The sequence below is a fragment of the Mirounga leonina genome, unplaced genomic scaffold (assembly GCF_011800145.1).
Source record: "Mirounga leonina isolate KUSES-001 unplaced genomic scaffold, KU_Mleo_1.0 Mir_128, whole genome shotgun sequence".
Lineage (NCBI taxonomy): Eukaryota > Metazoa > Chordata > Mammalia > Carnivora > Phocidae > Mirounga > Mirounga leonina.
Genome location: NW_023270320.1, coordinates 13,303,938 through 13,317,687, shown reverse-complemented (window position 1 = coordinate 13,317,687; position 13,750 = coordinate 13,303,938). Strand labels below are relative to the sequence as shown.

The window sequence follows — 13,750 nt, the reverse complement described above, 5'->3', positions numbered from 1 at the left end:
GAAGCTGTGCTGCCCGATAACCTCACAGGCTAGACTCACTTGGGACCTGATGAGAATGAAGACCGCAACTTGGAAAAGGTTACTTGCATGTTGGTTTACTATGGACCCAGAAAAAAAGCAGGGCAAAGGACGCCTAAGATAAAAAACACATGGTGTTAGAGTGGATCTAACTAGAAGCGTCTCCCCTGTTCCTTACAAAGTAACACCCAAAGTCTGGGCTCTACGCAGAGTAAGACAAAACCAGGCCGGCAGAGCCCAGAACCGTGGTCCACTACCTTTTAGGTGGTTGACAAAGAGATGAGGAGGAGGAGTTATGTCAGTCCATGTTTGGGTTTTTAGACCCTATTTTCTTGCTGCAACAGTTACATAACCTAGTTACTAATGTGGTATTTTTCTTCTGATGACATTGGACCTACTCACCAAGTCAGCAACCTGGCCATGGCTAACCAGAAAGACATTCAGTAAAAGCTTAAAGAAAGAAATCAGTAGCACTATGTCACTAATGAAAACCATGGAAAAATTTAACTAATTTACCTACTTGGTGCAAGCTAATGGAAATAAAATGCTAAAAACCTAAGTGATTTCTAGACTGTTCTTCCAACTCAACCATTAACTTTGCTAAGCGCTTCTTTTATACCTCTGCTCTTAATCTATAAAAATCTCTTTTTTTACCCCTCATAAGGCCTTAAGCCTACTTAAGGTAGCTCACTGTTAGCATGTAATCTCCAATGTGAAATATCTTAGAAAATGACCTCTTAGCTATAAATCCCTAATAACAAATTCTGTAAGAAGAAAAGGCTAGGATTTTATTTTATTTTTTTATTTTTTTATTTTTAAAGATTTTATTTATTTGACAGAAAGAGACACAGCGAGAGAGGGAACACAAGCAGGGGGAGTGGGAGAGGGAGAAGCAGGCTTCCCACGGAGCAGGGAGCCCGATGCGGGGCTCGATCCCAGGACCCCGGGATTATGACCTGAGCCGAAGGCAGACGCTTAACGACTGAGCCACCCGGGCGCCCCAAGGCTAGGATTTTATTTTCAGATTTTTGGACATAGTTTTCAGGAAAAAAAAATGACAAGAGCACATAAAAAAACTTGAAATCATTCATTGAACTATGAACTCTCAGCAGAGGAAGAGACTTTTTTTTTTTTTTTTAAGATTTTATTTATTTATTTGAGAGAGAGAGAATGAGAGAGAGCACATGAGAGGGGGGAGGGTCAGAGGCAGAAGCAGGCTCCCCGCCAAGCAGGGAGCCCGATGCGGGACTCGATCCAGGGACTCCAGGATCATGACCGAGCCGAAGGCAGTCGCTTAACCAACTGAGCCACCCAGGCGCCCGAGGAAGAGACTTTTAATTCCTCTCCTTCTGAAAGCAGAAATCACTGCCAAAATGTCCCTCACTCGTGTAAATCTTTCCCAAGTTTGATGTACTGCACCTCATAAAAGGAACATGATCTTTAATCATTTAAAGCAAAAGAAATAGAGTAGGAAAGCGGTCTCTCCTGTCACACGCTTTTGGAGAAAGGTCACATTGTTGAAGTAGCTTTGCAATATGCAGACCTGCTGTCATCTTCATCTATAAAAATCAGCAAGCGATAGTCATTCAAACACCTTAATTAACTGTACTTCATATAGTTTTTTAGCTGGAAGGAAGCTCAAACAAAAACAAAACAGAACAAAACAAAAAACCAGCTAGCACAGAGCTGTCAATAAAAAATTAAAAAAAAACCCCAAACTTTAAAATATTGATTACTGTGAGGTGCAATCAAATGAAAATTAACCGTGGATGACAAAACAACTTTCTAATTACATAAGTCCTACTACACACTGAAAATTTCCACTATCAGAATTTCCTGATTACAATAAAGAAATACATAAAATGGGAACGGTGGTAAGTAAACATGGTAATTTGGTTCTTTTTGGGTCTCCTGGTCCAGCTGCCCACCATACAAGTCTCTGGGTTTTCAACGAAGCGTGACCAGTTCTTCTGAAGAGGTAGGGTGAATAGCAACCGTGTTGTCAAAGTCAGCTTTTGTTGCTCCCATTTTAACTGCAACAGCAAAACCCTGCAGCATTTCATCACACCCGATTCCTTGCATATGGATCCCAACCACCTAGGGAGAGGGGAGGAAAAATTCTTAAAGTGAAAGTTTTTATTAGGTAGACGAATACGTTTTTTATTTGTCATGAGTAAAAGTTTTTATTAGGTAGACGAATACGTTTTTTATTTGTCATGTGAGATACGTGATATTTTAAAATCTCAAAAACACCTGAGTCTCTCACCTGGACATGGCAGAACACAGCCTACAAGGTCCTACGCCGTCCTGCCTCCATGTCTCTCCCCAGCCCACCCTACACAGCCCTCCCCTCTCAGGCCCCTCTGGCTTTCCTTCCGTCCCGAGTATTCACCATGCTCTCTCCTTTGCACAAGCTGTTCCCTCTGTCTGGACAATTTTTCCTCCCCTTTTGAGTTAAAGCCCATTCATTCTTCCGAGAGCTACACTTGCCTTCCCAACCAAGTGAAACTGTCTATCACGTGATCACTTGGTACCAGTATCTCTCCTTCATGACTTTTTTTTTTTTTAAAGATTTTATTTATTTATTTGAGAGAGAGAGAGAGAGAGCACATGAGAGGGGGGAGGGTCAGAGGGAGAAGCAGGCTCCTCGCCGAGCAGGGAGCCCGATGCGGGACTCGATCCAGGGACTCCAGGATCATGACCTGAGCCGAAGGCAGCCGCCCAACCAACTGAGCCACCCAGGCGCCCTCTCCTTCATGACTCTTACAACTACAATGTTCTATTTATTTGGGGACTAGAAAATTACAGCCCATCTTCCCTGCAGATTTTAATCTCCACAGAGAGGGAACCTGCCTATATTTGCTTCCTGCTCTCTCCATATGACCAAGCAAAAGATGGCCCTCAGGAGGCCCTTAGTCCACACACACTGGATGACCGCACGAAGGACCATTAAGAGACATTTGTTTCATATCGCATCTTCCAGTTGTTTCTCAATCATTTAAAAACTGTATTAATGTTCCACCTCCAGCAAATTTTTTTTTTTTTAAGTATTTTATTTATTTATTTGACAGAGCAGGAAAGCAAGAGCGAGCACACAAGAGGCGGGGGGAGAGCAGAGGAAGAGGGAGAAGCAGGCTTCCCGCTGAACTGGGAGCCTGATGCAGGACTCAATTCCAGGACCCCGGGATCATGACCTGAGCTAAAGGCAGACACTTAACCGACTGAGCCACCCAGGCGCCCTCCAGCAAATATTCTCAGCAGAGTGAGAAAGTATAAAATTTAGCCACAGAAATACTTTGGTTAAAAATAGAGCAAGAATATACTACTGAGGGGCACCTGGGTGGCTCAGTTGGTTAAGCATCTGCCTTTGTCTGAGGTCATGATCCCAGGGTCCTGGGATGGAGCCCCGCATTTGGCTCCCTGCTTGGCAAGAAGCCTGCTTCTCCCTCTCCCTCTGTGCTCCCCCTGCTATGCTCTCTCACTCTGTCAAATAAATAAATAAAAATCTTAAAAAAAAAAAAAAAAGAATATACTACTGAACTCTATACTTACCATGATTAGGATGGTAAATTTTATGTTTTTTTTTTTACAATTAAAAAAAGTATATCTCAATTTAAAACAAAAAAGTCCCAAACCATACAGATTTTTAGATACTGTGATCTAAACTAAATTTACTAAGTTTTGGGGGATGGCAGGAACTTTATAGGATTCCTCTCCATATCCCAGTTCTTAGTCTTTGGTAGTCTGTCAGGTAATATTTATCAAATGAATGATAAAGGGCATGAAGAAATAACTGATAAGAGAGAAGTAGAGACCTCACTGATTTAATATCTGGACATCTTATCCTATTCAGGAACATTCAGGGCCAAAAAACAGCAACTTTTGTTTTGCTGCCAACCCACTTACTTTCTTTGCTCTGATTCTCTGCTTCTGTCAATCCTCAGTGACGTTGATTTCTATAATCCAGGGACTATGTCTTGTGGCTTTTGGTTTATAGGGTCACTGAATCAGATACAGACTGTGCTCTTTTTGACAAGAGAAACTGGAAACTACACCTGAATCTTCAACTAAGCTGCTATCCCTTCCCAGAGCCATGTTCCTAGAGCATATTGCTATGTCCCACTGTAATATTTAATTCAATTTGTAGAAAAGCCCCATAGGTTGGCCTAATACCCAAATAAACCTATTTAAAAATTATTTTTTTAAAAACCTGCTTAAATTCAAACCTGTCCAAAATTTAAATCACAATGAGATACCACTTCTCATCCACTGGGACAATTATAATAAAAGACAGTAACAAGTGTTGGCGAGGGGGTGGGGGCACTGGAACCCTCATGCAGTGCTGAGGGGCATGTGAAAAGCATGCAGCTACTCTGGAAAACAGCCAGGCAGGTCCTCAAAATATTAAACCAAAACTAGATAAGTGATATCTCAGAAAATTTTTTATTGAATAAGCGCTCTCTTCTTCAGATTGGTTATGTTAAATCTAAATTTATCTTCCATTAAGTTCTTACACTTATCAGTATTTCCGAGGGGCCTATCTATGCTAACCTATGGGTCAATGACAGTGAGCTTTTCTGTGGTTTTCAACCTTTCCCTCCTATGTTTTTTGTTTTTTTTTTTTAAGATTTTATTTATTTATTTGACAGAGAGAGAGACAGGAGAGAGGGAACACAAGCAGGAGGAGTGGGAGAGGGAGAAGCAGGCTCCCCGCTGAGCAGGGAGCCTGATGTGGGGCTCAATCCCAGGACCCTGGGACCATGACCTGAGCCGAAGGCAGACGCTTAACGACTGAGCCACCCAGGCGCCCCTCCCTCCTATGTTTTAAAAGCACAAACACATGGAACCTTTCTTTTTATTTTTTTTAAAAGATTTTTTATTTATTCATTTGAGAGAGAGAGACAGAGAAAGCACAAGCATGGGGAGAGGAAGAGGGAGAGGGAGAACCAGACACCCTGCTGAGCTGGGAGCCCAACATGGGGCTCGATCCCAGGACCTGGAGATCATGACCCCAGCCGAAGGCAGACGCTTAACCATCTGAGCCACCAAAGTGCCCCTCTTTCTTTCTTTTTAAAAAGATTTTATTTATTTGAGAGAGAAAGCGAAGTGAGAGAGAGAACACGAGTGAGTGGGGGGGAGAGGCAGAGGGGGAGGGAGAAGCAGACTCCCCACTGAGCAGGGAGCCCGATGGGAGGCTTGATCCCAGGACCCCAGGATCATGACCTGAGCCAAAGGCAGACGTTTAACTGAATGAGCCACCCAGGTGCCCCTGGAACCTTCTTTCTTAATGAAATATTACAAAGAATCCCAGTATATGTAGGCAGATAAAAGTGGGACTGCACCAGTTGAAACAGAGAAGGCTTAACACTTTACTTGGTCTCCCCACCCCACCAAAATACCCCCATCCCTGCAAGTCTGAAAACATTTTTTAGCTTACTACATTTTCCCCATACCTTTTCCTCTGCGGTGGCACAAACCATTTTCATCACACATTTTGTTTTCCTTTTGGTAACGGCGTGATACATCGGGGTAAAGGTGGTTGAATAGGTCTTCACATTTTCTTTTCCATATTTATAAATGGCCTCATCTATAATGCACAGGGAAAAAAAAGCATCTGTCAAAAACCTAAATAATTCCACTGAGCTATCAAAGAGAGAGATGGCCAGAAATATATAACCTGAGTCAAATCATGAGAAAATATCAACACTTCAATGAGGGACATTCTGTAACATAAATGCTGATGTCATGAAAGACAAAGGAAAGGCTAAGGAATTTTGTCTCTCGATCAAAGGAGACCAAAGGGGAATGAAAACTAAATACAATGCATCATCCTGCACTGAATCCTGACCTTGGGGGAAAAAGTGTTAAAAATGACATTATTTGAGGGGCTCCTGCCTGGCTCAGTCAGTGGAGCATGTGACTCTTGATCTGGCGGTTGTTTGAGCCTCACATTGGGTATAGAGATTACTTAAAAAAAATCTAAAGAAGAAAAAAATGACATTATTTGAGAGAATTAGCAAAATGTGAATAGTTTGGATAATATTGTATGAATTTATTTTTTTAATACCTTTTTTGTAAACTGAAGTATAGTTGACATTATGTTAGTTTCAGGCGTGCAACATACCGATTCGACAATTATAAACATTGCAAAATGCTCACTATGATTAAGTGTAGTCACCATCAGTCAGTATACAAAGTTATTATAATATTAATAACTATATTCGCTATGCTCTGCTTTTCATTCCCATGACTTATTTTATAACTTGAGGTCTGTACCTCTTTATCCTCTTTACCTATTTTTGCCTATCCCTGCACCCAATATTTTATCAATTTAAATGTTGTCTTTTGAAAACCGTAGCTTATGTAAAGGAATGGACTCGTTCCTAGGAAATAGATACTGAAGTGTGTGTGTTTATGCGTGTGTGTAGAGAAAATTATGGTAAAGCAAAAATGTTATGGGTATACATAGTCCTTTGTACTACAGTAGTCTCCTATTATCCACAGGGAAAACATTCTAAGATCTCCAGTGGATGCCTGACACTGTGGATAATACCAAAGCTTATGTATACTATTTTTTCCTATACATACATACCTATGATAAAGCTTAATTTATAAGCTGGGCACAGTAGATGAACAATAACTGATAATTACAAACAGAACAATTATAGTACACTATAATAAAAGTTCCCTCTCTCAAAATGCCTTATCGTACTGCACTCACCCTTCTTCTTATGATGATGTGAGGTGATAAAATGCCTGTGTGAGGAGGTGAAGTGAGTGATGTAGGTGCTGTGACCTAGTGTTAGGCTACTCCCAACCTACTCACAGTAAGTCAGGAGGATCATGTCCTTCCAGACCACAGTTGGCCGCGGGTAACAAACCACAGAAAGCGAAACCGCAGATAAGGGGAATTACTATATTTTTGCAACTTTTCTTTAAATTTGAAATTAGTTCAAATAAAAAAAGCTAAAAAAAAGGCAAAGACACACAGGGTGGTGTGGGGAAAAGGAATTCTACTCTCCAAGTGTTGGCAGTTAGGGAGGAAACGAATTGTAGTAAGAGGCCAACCAGAAAGGAGTGGAATTTAGGGAGTGCAGGGAGATTTAGTCAGCACCTTCCCCCTGCAGTCAGGGGGAAGATGGAAACTATAAATCACCTTTGTTTTTAAACACCTACCTTCCGTGAGTCCCACTGTCCCAATCGGGGGGTGGCTGAAGACGACCGTGGGGATGTTGTCATAGTCTAATTTGGAATCTTCTTTGCATTCAAAAAGTCTATGGGCAAGTTTTCGGCCAGCAGCTATGGCAACTACAAAGATATTTGTAAATCAGCGTCTCAGTTTATTGCTCACTTTAAAACCACAGAATTGTTCTAACCATTTCCTCGTCTGGCTTAATGTACTACTTCTGACAAAGTTTTACGCCAATGCTCATTATAATATCTAGGTCACTATAATGAAGACATACCAATGCCTGTTAACAATTCAAAACTATCATCTTATATAAATTCTGTACATTCTATTAGGACAAAGAAAGGGTGAGGGGGCTTATTTACTAGTTCCCAATCATCTGGCAGTTACCTACTTAATTAGGATATTAGCTTTTTGATACATTATTAATGAAGCAAACTATATTAGTTTTGACCAACTATAGCTCCACTTTATAACATTATGCATTTCACAGTATGGGTTTTTTTTTTTTTTCCCTTTAATTCCCTAGAAGGCCCCCCAGCCTCAGCCTCTCTATCAGGTACATTGTGGCTCCTCCTCCCTGGCTGGTCCTGAAGGATAAGGGCTCTCATTGGCAAGGATAAAGACCACAATCCTGGGTAGTGAATGACCCCACACTCTCCCTTACTGTCCAAGAGGATTTCTGGGCCCATTTGGTTCTGGTGACCATGGTCTCAGACAATCACCAGTTACACACTTAGTCATATTGCTACTGACTTGACAGAGTAAGTTTTTTTTTTTTAAGTCAGGGCCCAACGCAGGGCTTGAACTCACAACCCTGAGATCATGACCTGAGTTGAGATCAAGAGTCAGACGCTTAACCAACTGAGCCACCCAGGTGCCCCCATAAGATTTTTTTTAAGTTTATTTATTTATTTATTTATTTTTAAAAGATTTTTATTTATTTGACAGAGAGAAACACAGTGAGAGAGGGAACACAAGCAGGGGGAGTGAGAGAGGGAGAAGCAGGCTTCCTGCGGAGCAGGGAGCCCGATGCGGGGTTCGATCCCAGGACCCTGGGATCATGACCTGAGCTGAAGGCAGACGCATAACGACTGAGCCACCCAGGCGCCCCTTTTAAGTTTATTTTTTAAATGATTTTTACTTTTTTTTTTTTTTTTTACAGATTTTATTTATTTATTTGGGAGAGAGATAAACAGCATGACAGGGGGGAGGGTCAGAGGGAGAAGCAGACTCCCCGCTGAGCAGGGAGCCCGATGTGGGACTCGATCCCGGGACTCCAGGATCATGACTTGAGCCAAAGGCAGTCGCTTAACCAATTGAGCCACCCAGGCACCCACTTCTTATTTTATTTTATTTTATTTTTTTTAAGATTTTATTTATTTATTTGAGAGAGAGAATGAGACAGAGAGCATGAGAGAGGGGAGGGTCAGAGGGAGAAGCAAACTCCCCGCCGAGCAGGGAGCCCGATGCGGGACTCGATCCCGGGACTCCAGGACCATGACCTGAGCCGAAGGCAGCCGCTTAACAGACTGAGCCACCCAGGCGCCCTTATTTTTTTTTTTTAAAGTTTATTCTCCTTAGCCTGTTTTTATCTCATATTTAGAAAAAATGCCTATTATTCAGTAAAAGCATCAGTTAATAATTTTGTTGATTTCAAATTGACAGTTTTTCCCCAAAATAAGGTATCAGTAGGATACATAAGAAATTTTCTTTGATATAATTTTCAACGATTAGATTAGTTATCAAGTTTTTGAAACTTTGCTTGTTATTTTGCTTTTGTTAAAAGAACTTCCAGAAGGAGCTAAAAGGCTTTGGGTGTGTGACTGCAGTAACTTTCCATCCTGAGGAAAGATCCAGCGCCATTCTAGAAAGGCTGGTGAGGTACCACAGGGGCACAGAGTGAAAGCAGATGGAGTGATGTCACTAATAAAAGTGGGGAAAAGGGGCACCTGGGTGGCTCAGTTGTTAAGCATCTGCCTTTGGCTCAGGTCATGATCTCAGGGTCCTGGGATCGAGTCCTGCATCAGGCTCCCTGTTCCTTGGGGAGCCTGCTTCTCCCTCTCCCACTCCCCCTGCTTGTGTTCCCTCTCTCGCTGGGTCTCTCTCTGTCAAATAAATAAATAAAATCTTAAAAAAAAAAAAAGGTAGTAATACTTAAAAAAAAAAAGTGGGGAAAAAAGCTTGAAATGGTGCCAGTTAACTCAGAAAGTAGGTTGACGTATGGGATTATGGGAGTTGGGTCAATCTTGGTCATTATAATAAATAATCAGGGCGCCTGGCTGGTTTAGTGGGTAGAGCACGCAACTCTCAGTCTCAGGATCGTGAGTTCAAACCTCACGTTGGGCATGGAGCCTACTTAAAAAATAACTTAAAAAATACGTATACACAAATTTAAAAAAAACTTAAAAAAAAAAGACTAAATAATCATGTAAGAATGCTACTCTAAACTGCTTCTTCCCAAAGCCACTTCCTTCCACTGTCACCACATGCAACTCAGATTCTAACTTACAGCTTCTTCAGAAGGTGACCATATCATCTCTGTAACAATTTTAGTCTTCACTAAAGCCCTTTTAAAGTCTTCTAAGGAAAAATGAATATTATTCAGAAAACATCAGGTACCAAACTACTTCAATATACTATTATTTCGACAGCATTAAGACACTCATCCTTTTAACTTTGCTTAAGCTGATTGGACTGTGAAGAGCTGAACGGTTTTATATAACCCACAGAGCTTCCCTTACCCAAGAAATGAGGAAAACAGTACCTGGAGTAAGAAGAGCTTTTCCACACACGTCCCCAACTGCATAGATGCCTTTTATGCTGGTATTCTGGAATTCATCTACTATGATATGACCTTTGTCATCAGTTTGAATCCCCTAAAAAAGTGAAAGGCTATCATGTCACTATTTGGTCAATCTACCAAAAAAGGCAAACCAAATCTCTGGATCTTCATTTCAAGCACCTCTTCAGCCCGAATCTTTAAAAACCACAACCCTCAACCACAAGACGAAAAATGTCTTTTTTTTTTTTTTTTAAGATTTTTATTTATTTGAGAGAGAGAGAGCATGAGTAGAGGGGGAAGGCAGAGGAGAGAGATAAGCAGACTTCCTGCTGAGCAGGGAGCGACTCGGGGCTCAATCCCAGGTCCATGGGATCATGACCTGAGCCGAAGGCAGACACTTAATGACTGAGCCACCCAGGTGCCCCAATATTTTATTTTTAAAATGCTGAAAAATACCTTTTATGAGCTGAAAAAATAATCCACATGGTAAAGGATATTACTATTAGAACATAAATCAAAATGTTACCTGATGCGCAAGAGGTTCCATCAAATATATAAACCACAAACATAAAATAATCCTATTATTACTTGTAGAGTAGTAAAGGGTATCAGGAAAATCATCAAAATCATCAACAACAGCAGCTGGTTAACATGGACTGAGTTCATACTACAAGCCAGCATCTAAACTAATTACTTTGTGGGGCGCCGGGGTGGCACCCCACAAAGCATGCTGCTCCCTCTCCCCCACCACTTGTGCTCTCTCATTTTCTCTCTCTCAAATAAATAAATAAATAAAATCTTTAAATAAATAAACTAATTACTTTGCATGCACTTTCTCATCATCTACTCTTCTCTATAACCCAGTGAGATAAGGACTATTTTTATTCCTACACTAATATGAAGCAATTGAAACTTAAAGAGTAATTAAGCTGCTTGCTTAAGGCCATGCAACTGGTAAGTAACAGAACTAAGACTCAAAATTGGGTCAAACTCTGGGACCTAGACCCCAAGCTAGGTAGACAATAGACTTGCCTTCAAAATCTAAAAGAACACCTCAGAATGTTAATTGTAACACTGGTAGATCGGCTTCACATCTACTTCCAACCCCAAGTGCCCAAAATGTTCAGGATGACTGACACACCCAGCAATGGAGATTAGTTTGCAGATGATAAGAAATAATTACAGGGGGCGCCTGGGTGGCTCAGTTGGTTAAGCGACTGCCTTCGGCTCAGGTCATGATCCTGGAGTCCCGGGATCAAGTCCCGCATCGGCCTCCCTGCTCAGCAGGGAGTCTGCTTCTCCCTCTGACCCTCCTCCCTCTCATGCTCGCTCTATCTCATTCTCTCTCTCAAATAAATAAATAAAATCTTAAAAAAAAAAAAAAAAGAAGTAATTACAGGACTTTAAGGAGCCAAGTATCACTGTAAAAAGGAAATCTGTAAGAAAGAGGCTACTCAGGGCAGAGACCTGATCTAGGGTGATCACATTAAAAAGGTAAAATAATTTTTTTTTTTCAATTTCAAAGAAGCAATGGGATTTGATGACAAACTGGATGTATGGATAAAAAGAGAAAAAAAATCTAACAGAACCCACCAAAGTTTAGTGGGGGCAGGGGGTGGGGAACATAGGACTGCTAACAGATTCAAGAATGCTTTGGTTAGACTAAGTCAGCTTACCACTTTGTTCAAATTCAGGCCACTGGAGTTTGGGTCCCGCCCAATGGCCCATAGGAGGCAGTCAACATCTGGAATTGTGGTCAAGGTGGGTTTCCTACCAGGAACTGAAGTAATCATGCACACTTCCAAGCCTGAGGAAGTCTTTTTAACTTCCTTGACCTATTGGCAATGGAAAACAAAGAGGAAATTAGAATTCTTAACATTTAAAAAATCTCCACCAAATCCTACGTGTGGATCCTTCATGCTGACACATTCACTTTTGCCCAAATGACGCCAACACCACAACTCCTAGGAGCCAAGACTGTTTCCTATCCAGCCAACGGCCAGAAATGTCTGCTTGTGTCAGCACCCTAATGCTTCAGCTTAAAAACAAGGTTTTTAAACTGTGCTTCTTAAAAATCGTGATAAAATTTTAAGTCACAAATCTAAGCACAGTGATTGGTGACTGAAGGGTGGGGAGGATACGGGTTGCAGCAGCATCACTAAGAACCTTGCTCACACCTCATAGTCGATGTTTCTCCTGGATGTTCTTTTTTTTTTTTTTTAAGATTTTATTTTATTTATTTGACAGAGAGAGAGAGACAGCTAGAGAGGGAACACAAGCAGGGGGAGCGGGAGAGGGAGAAGCAGGCTCCCGGCCGAGCAGAGAGCCCGATGCAGGGCTCGATCCCAGGACCTAGGATTATGACCCGAGCCGAAGGCAGACGCTCAACGACTGAGCCACCCACGTGCCCCTTCTCCTGGATGTTCTTAATCAGAACAGAGAGGAGGTGAGAATCAGGTCAGAAGAGCTGGATGCACACAGTTTAGTGCAGATCCCAAGGGGTTCTGACCCCACTACCAGGTTATCACTTTGACATTCACAAAGCAATTTCACATTTATTATTTTACTTGATGGGGCCATCACTGAGAGGGTGCAGCTCTAGGGACCAAATTGCTTTTGCAAACCTAATGCTCCAGGAAAACTGAAATTTAATGATTCCCTAAGAAGTAGAGTACTCTATAATTCTGTGCATTTGCAGAACTCAAAAGGGTATACTTTAAAAAGATTCCATAATATTATTCCCTGAAAAATAAATATAAACCTCAAAAATAAGCATGTTCAATAAGGCATTTGAGCACCAAAAAAAAAATGAGCTGCAGTTCTAACTAAATTCAACTACCAGATTTCTAATCCTTTATACCTTGACTTTACTCACATAATTGAGAAATATAGCTTCTTAGGATAAAGAAAAGAATTGGTAACTCTAGAAAGGATACATTGACTGGGGGAGACATAGAGTTTGTGTTTATTAAACACTCGGGTGGAACCAAAAGCAGAAAGTGTGATTCAGGACACACAGAGCTTCGAAGAAGGGCTGTAAGCATGCTTGGGGCTCAGCCATACCTGTGAGTACTTCAGGACCTCTATGCCAGAATTCTCCAGCTCTTCAGTGCAGTTTGAACTGATAATTGAATCAAAATTTCTAAGTACCTGTATACAAACAGAGGCACCAGAGGGATGGGTGGTGGGAAAGGAATAAAACTTGATTAAAGATAACGTTACAAACTTGGGAGCCAAATATCAGCATCCTCCCTATCTCCTCTTTCATTCATGGCCATATTGTAAGTGGAGTTTTAATCTATTTTCCTACATCACCCCCAATGTCTGTATTATGTCTGATTTCACCAACTCCTGTTTTAGAGTTAAATAGACAGGCAACCTTCAGGCTTCTACTCTCTTCGCCATGTCCCTCTCCTCCCAAGCTTGCTGCTTTTCTCCATAATTATGTCTTGGGTCCAGAAATTCTCCTTCCCCTTTCAGTATTTCCAAGGCAGGTTCCATTCTGGTATGATTCAAGGGAAGATCTTGCTAGCAAAATCTCCTTATCTATGCAAAAAAAGTCAAGACATGGCCTCGAAGAGTTCTTTGTGATAATCTGCATGCAACAAACCCCAGGCAGGGTGAAGATGGGAGGTCATGAGTTATTCATAGGAAAGTTCTAGAATGGACTTACACCAGGACAGGAAAGAGGAGGAGAATTAGGGGGGTTGGCGAGGGCAGGAAACCCAAGGACATGTGCAAATGAGCTGATTTTCCAA

At 41.4% G+C, this 13,750-nt stretch overlaps 1 protein-coding gene across 2 annotated transcripts in view; it reads right to left on the bottom strand.

The window, feature by feature from the left end:
* Window positions 1–1,438: 1,438 nt before the first annotated feature.
* Window positions 1,439–13,750, bottom strand: part of GSR (glutathione-disulfide reductase) — a 40,691-nt gene continuing 28,379 nt past the window's right edge. The window contains exons 7-12 of one of the 2 annotated variants that reach the window (XM_035004084.1): window positions 13,056–13,142; window positions 11,669–11,827; window positions 9,975–10,086; window positions 7,195–7,326; window positions 5,472–5,605; window positions 1,439–2,115 (exon numbers count right to left, since the gene is read on the bottom strand). In XM_035004084.1, the coding sequence (XP_034859975.1) occupies window positions 1,966–2,115; window positions 5,472–5,605; window positions 7,195–7,326; window positions 9,975–10,086; window positions 11,669–11,827; window positions 13,056–13,142 (774 nt within the window). In that variant the 3' untranslated portion in view covers window positions 1,439–1,965. The remainder of the gene's footprint in view (window positions 2,116–5,471; window positions 5,606–7,194; window positions 7,327–9,974; window positions 10,087–11,668; window positions 11,828–13,055; window positions 13,143–13,750) is intronic. The other variant, XM_035004085.1, reaches the window with a different exon arrangement.